The sequence below is a fragment of the Liolophura sinensis genome, chromosome 11 (genome assembly GCF_032854445.1).
Source record: "Liolophura sinensis isolate JHLJ2023 chromosome 11, CUHK_Ljap_v2, whole genome shotgun sequence".
NCBI lineage: Eukaryota > Metazoa > Mollusca > Polyplacophora > Chitonida > Chitonidae > Liolophura > Liolophura sinensis.
In genome coordinates this window covers 27,793,562-27,800,194 of record NC_088305.1, presented here as the reverse complement: position 1 = coordinate 27,800,194, position 6,633 = coordinate 27,793,562, and the positions used below count along the sequence as shown (strand labels likewise).

General features: G+C 38.5%; 1 protein-coding gene across 1 annotated transcript; it reads right to left on the bottom strand.

Moving 5' to 3' along the window:
• Positions 1–2,617: 2,617 nt before the first annotated feature.
• On the bottom strand, positions 2,618–6,504 carry LOC135477479 (coenzyme Q-binding protein COQ10 homolog B, mitochondrial-like). The gene is made up of 5 exons (XM_064757597.1): positions 6,396–6,504; positions 5,797–5,949; positions 4,485–4,677; positions 3,487–3,588; positions 2,618–2,943 (listed from the first exon to the last, which is right to left on the bottom strand). The coding sequence occupies exons 1-5, from the start codon at positions 6,479–6,481 to the stop codon at positions 2,779–2,781; spliced, it is 699 nt and encodes a 232-aa protein (XP_064613667.1). The 5' UTR covers positions 6,482–6,504; the 3' UTR covers positions 2,618–2,778.
• Positions 6,505–6,633: the final 129 nt, after the last annotated feature.

The following is a 6,633-nucleotide window of genomic DNA, read 5'->3' as shown; positions in this document are numbered from 1 at the left end:
TGACTTTGACAGAGATCGGAGTTTCAGTCGGCCTCTGTTTCTGAGCATATTTAGTATCCGTGTTCCTTGGTAGCCATGACAACGGTCTCTACTTTATTTGGAATATCACAAGGTGGACCTGAATCGCTTGAAACTTTTCGCTGTTCGTGGCACCTTAATGACTGCAACACTGTCCTGGCCATTTGTACAGTCTATCACCTGTTAAAGACCACTTGTCTTCCAGCTACAAGATTCGCACCTCTGCATGTCACAAAGCTGATTAGTGACTTGACAGATGTCTGTGGTTCATCCCAGACACTCTCCTCCAGTCATAAAACTGAACAGCGTCATGTAACTGAAAACTTCATGTGTGTGGCAGTGAGTAACTACTAAGGAAATAAGAGGCTTTTTCCACAAAACTTTGTACATTAGACTTGTCTGCATTACAGTACCATAAGGTGACAGGATTTAAGAAATGAGGAAAATTGGATCATGAAATTTTGTAAAAGTCTTAACTTCAAACCAAATTTATTGGGTAGAATTATGTCTATGCATTTAATAGGAATTCATTTGAATACTTAAAAGAGTGCTCGAAGACGTCCATGGCAAAATTAGAAATTTTATTCAAGTTCAGGGCTTAAGTTCAGGAATTATCTGAATGCCAGAAATTGATTAATTAAGACTAAGCCTGATCTTAGTGGTGACTGCTTCGTGACTGGACACTGGACCCTGTTCCACAAAGCCAGTGTAATCGCCTTGTTCCAAGATCAATGTTATTCTCATTTACTGCATTCTAACATTTGACCGGGGTTCAGTCTCCAGGAGCATCCTAATTTGCCCTGGCCTGGATGGCTCTGTTTGTTAAACACAGACTCTGGGCAGCTACTGCGCCCTTGACTAATGAGATAGTGTGTTTAAATCCAGCTCTCACTGTTTTGACTACAGCTTTAAGCCTGTATGTTTGTCAGGCAATTGTCAAAGGTTGATGGTTTATTCCAGGAACTCCCATATGTGGGAAGGTCTCCCAGCAACCTGCAGATGGTCGTGGGTTTTCCTTCCACCATAATGTTGGCCACTGTCCTATAAGTGAAATATTCTTGAGTACAGCGTAAAAACACCAATCAAACAAAATTCTCCAGGCACTCTAGTTTCGTCCACCCATTAACCTGATAATTGTAGTGCGAGTGAGTGCTTGGGGTTTAACGTCGTACTCAACAATTATGACGCTTATCAAATGAAATGCTGTAAATCATTACGTTCAACATTGCGATTTGCGGTGAGAAATTAGAAATGGCTTAAAGCCTTGACTTAAATTTCACCGCTGTTCACGTTGCAAGGAACATTAAAAAGTGAATGAAGGAATATGCATACCATAAATCACCTATAATTTTATGAAATTGTTCACAATCATTTCTTCTGTACTGATGGGTGGCTGGTTCAGCAAAAATCACATAAAAGTTTTTCCACTCACTTTATACAGCAAGATAAGTCATCAAAACATCGAGGCGAACAATTCCAAGACATTCTAAGCGACTCGCTGTACAATAGATACCACCAGAGGGAGATTCACGGGTCACCATGGTAACAGTAAGATAACGTCTAAAGCCAGTTTCACAAATGCCTGAAGTCACACTTTCTTTGGTGTAACACAAATCTGTTAAATGGTCCAATTAACCTATTGTGGGTTCATTGGACCGTAAAAGTGTGTATGCAATACCTTACTTCTGAAAGTCCCTGAGCTCTGAAATTGGCCAACTCAACCAATGCAGTTCTGTCCATTTAAAAATCAAAATTTAAAAAAGTTGCTTTTCATGTGTGAAACTGTTGAATTAGAATTTGTTATCACTAATGACATTGAAACCCCTTAACAATGAGCACGCTGAGCTTGATAACAACAAAACACACCACCACTTGTGTCAGTCATTTTATGTGGTATCTTGTATTTATCACACAATCTATAAATAATATGGCATACATATACAGACATAAATTTCTAAGAATTTATTACCAACTTTAGAGTATATATGTAAGTAATTGGTTCATTTTCCCACATTCTCTAAATGTGAATGACAAATTTGTAGTCCATTTCCTCCGAGACTACATCAGTTACCAAATACAAGTATTCACACATTTAAGTTGGTGTACAAAATGTTTTAAGAGAGCAACACCATTCACAAACCATTACATATCTCATGTCTTATCTTTGAAATGATCTATGTAGACGTAAGGTTTAAAATGACATAAAAAGTAAAGTCAAAAAATGAAAATAAAAAACCAGCACACACAGTTTTGTAAAAGTGGGTCGAAATCTAACCTTCAAATACATTCTTTTGTAACCTGTTTAATTAGGCCTATATCTAAACGTTAAACATGTCCAAGCAGTGGAAACCTGCTTATTCTGTGAGAAATACCATCACAAATACTGTTATCAGTCAGTAAAACAGGGCGAGAAAACACCATCCTTTCACAAGTACATAATTGTACACATTATAGTTCAATGTTGACTGCTTACTTAACAGGGACCAGCCTTGCTAACGGATTAAAAGATTATCAGCAACAGTAATTAAAGCATATTTCACTTTATAATATACTAAAAACATTGAAAAAAAAAAAAAAAGAAAGAAAAAGGACGACCACACATTCCCATGGATAGGCCTGTCAACATCTTCTTTTAATGTGCTGGACATTCTGAGAAGTCAACAGTCTTCTACCAAACATGAATGTTTCAGGCATATTGATTGGTTAAAAGTCTTCTTCATGGATGTGCTGGTCTTGACGATTGGCTAAATTCAGCAAGGGTCAAGAGTCATATGATAGTACTTTGGGTTTCTGCTGTTTGATGGACTGAGGTCCGTGAAGAGCATTAGCACGTTTCAGAAATGCGTTCACCATCGTCTTGACAACCTCATCAAAGAAGATGTGAGACAGATGAGAGTGAAGACTTGACCGAAACTCGAAAGACACCTGAAACAGATAAAAGACTTGTTAATAAGTGTACCTGTATCACCAACAAGAGCATAATTATGTGCGTCTCCGCAGCATCCGGGACTTGGCAAAACTGTCATACAAAGGCCTACATAAGAATGTGAGTTTTTGAAAAATCTGTAACTCAGTGACAGCAAAACACATGATTTTTTCTTTTTTTGGACAAAATAAAACAAATCAAAACAAAAGGCAATTTAAGAATAGATAATAAGTCGTTTCTGATAATTACACTTTCTCACAGAAAAAGTTGTAAGTCGTAAAAGTCGTAAAATCATGCCTTTTAGCCGCGTCAGTGGATGAGAGCCCCCACCCTATTCTGAGATTCCTGCCGACACGCTTATTATTGTGTAGATCTTACTTATCATAGATTCCTGCTGGTGGCCAACTCATCCAATGTAGTCTCCAAAACAAACATAAAAGTCTGTGTAAATCACACTGAAAGTTGCTCTTTCTTATGCCAAAAGGCTATGAAACTGGCATAACAAGAATCAGAAGACGTCACACGCTGCATGTGACACTTACCGAGAAGTCTAAAGTACAGGTGTCCAGTCTGTTGGGAAGGCCAGGGCTAAAATGCCAGATGGTCAACAAGTGGTTAAACAACCGTCCATCTGTACACTCAGACTAAAACAGAGAGAAACAACAGTTAGCAAACCATGGGATAATAACAACAAGCATACTGGAAGTATTGAAGGCAATATCTGTCCCCTAATGTTCTGAACTGTCAGAATAAATAAATATATCTGGCAAAAATCATAACAATCAAACAGCCATGACTTTGTCAAAAGTGGACGAAGTGGTGTTGCATGGACATGATGGAACTCCCTAGGATAACGTGCATGAAGTCCTCTTAACGTTAAGAGCACGTAGCTACCATGGCAACCAGCATTCTAGGCATTAAGTCACCATTGTAGTTACAAGCAGGGCTTCATGCAAGTGGGCTCTGCATCTGGTTTCAACATTAAATGACAGAGCTCAACAGTATTATGACGATTGGTTTTTCAGTTTTTTTGCCATCAAATCATGTAAATGCTACTTCAGGTCACACAGTTTTCTAATGCATTTGAACTGTTGGGTGGGGAAGTAATTTGCAAGCATAAATTTCAGATTATCGGTCCTGATGGCTCATTTGGTAGAGCATCCACTTTGGGATCGGCAGATCCAAGGTTAACCCTGGGTAGGGTCACATTTAAGACCTTAAAAGAGGAAGTTGTACTTCCTTGCTTGGCACTCAGCATTAAGGGGATAGTGCAATGACTGGTTGACCTATATCAGTACAATGTCTCAGTTAGGGCGGCTTACTTGCCTTTGGTTAGTGGTCTCAATGAAGCAGCACTAGATAAAAGAGAGGTGGAAATCCGTCCTGCAACAAGGTGGCACATTACACGCACATGCACTCTAAGGACTCCTTCGTCGTCATATGACTGAAAAATTGTTAAGTACGACGTTAAACCCTCAACACTCACTCACTCATTAAATTTTAGTTTTACTACAAGGACTAATTTATCACTCAAACTTACTTTCACTAAATGTGGTTTGGCTAGGGTCACCATACATGTGTAGCGCTCCACCAGGGGAGGGAACCCTATCTCCATCTTAGCTTTGCACATCCCGGGCTTTCGAGTGATGATGTCCCCTCGCGTACACCAGGGGACGAACTGTGGGTAAAATTCTATACCTGCCACGATGTCATACATCTGTTCCATGCTGTACCTATAAATGAACGCATGTCATTGAGAGATATGAGTGACACTTAATCAAAACCATAAATTCAGTGATCTTGTCTTGCTAAAATGCTGAATCAGAAGGAATAATAGCACCAGTGTGATGCTGTTACAAAACTGACATCATCTGCACATAGCATAATGGGAAGTGCTAATTTACAATTACATGCAGGTTAAGACTCTTTGCCTCAACACTGTCACATGTACATACCGGTATAACAGGGCTTGTTCTCTTTTTTTTTTTTTTCTTCTTTCCATGAAAGAATACCAACTCAAAATGCTAAATGAAAACAAGTCCTAGCTACAGATCAGAGGCTGATTCCACAAAGCCAGCTCTGGCTAGTCAAAATCTGATATGTGCTATCTGATCCTATAGTTTGTTTCAATTTTTCAACCCTCTCAGTTAAACCTGTAAACTCTTAACAAGGCTTATCTTAAGATCTTATCTGCATTAAATACTCTATGTGTATGTCAAAATGACAGTGGTCAAAACTTGTTTCAGTCAAATTGGCCTCAGGACTTTTACATTGTACTGTGCACTCTTAAATTCTATCTTCTGGAGAAATGACTTGAAAGTCACACGGTCAGTCTTTAGAAAAACATTGTACATGGTAGTTTTGTAGTTTACCTACTATTAACAGTTAACTACTCGGATCAGGTCAGTAGGCCTTAATATTCTTGTTTGAGCAGGTGTGTGACTATCAGAAGACGAGTGTGATTTAAACACCTAAAATTTCATACTTCCTTGGCTCTTGATACTGTCAGGCATGTGTGATTGCTACACCTAATTACATACATCATTCACTACAGAAGCTCAAATGGGGAAAACATTCATTTATTTACCAAACATTTTCAAGTATTTTAAATCATAACAGGACTATGGTACTAATGAAAATAACCATCATTCTCATGACTTTCTGATATTTATTTATATGATTAGTGTTTTTTTACACCATACTCAATAACACTTATTATGAGGACGGCCAGCATTATGATGGAAGGCAATAAGACAGAGCCCGGAGGGAACCCACGACCATCCGCTTTTTTCTGGCAAATGTACCTATGTAACAAATCATAATTTGAATGAATCAATATCAGTCACCCTCACCCTAAAACTCGTCTTTCTGAGTACTGCTTCCTCTTGTTTGTGGACAGTGGATTGAATTTTGGCAGGGAGAACAAAGTTCTATGTTGGCAGTGTGAAGTTAAAGCCGTCTGCCTCTGAATATGTGACAATTGGCGTACGCAAACACACAAGCACCTACAATGGAAACACAAGACATGTAACGCAGGTTGAAGCCATCCAAAGATATGAAAGCAGGACTCTTTAGAGTTACTACTAGTTCAATTGAATTAAACGTTGAGGTCAGTTCTTAACAATTTCTGATATTTACCTGCCTCAGTTAAATCAGAAATTGTTACAAATAGACCTCAGCGTTTAACCTAACTATATATAGCACATGTTTTGAGGAGTATTTTGATGAGTTGGTTGTTGCGCTGTGTAAAATAGAGACAAAGCTACAATAACATACAGATAGGCACACTTTCTGACAAATGTCACTTCTACAGTCACTGATTCAAGAGAGAACAACTCGACATCCCAAACGACTTTCTGCACCGGAAAAACACATCTTGTTTTATGAATTACGGGCAAGGATATTTTGACAAGAAACGTTGGACATTTACAGAACAACACAGATCTTTTACCTAGACACTTCTTTATCCACGAAATCTTGGTGTACATATCGAAATACCCGACTCGCTTGACGGGTAACACTTCGTAAGTTAGCCATTCCCTTTACAACTGTGCCAACTGAATGACCTTAGACGCGTGACGTCATCACATTCTTCGACAATTTCCGTGAAACTCCGTCTTTCATAAAGCAAAGAAATTTTAAAATACCGCGTTTCAGTTTATATTTATCAATTGTGAACAGTCTTTTTT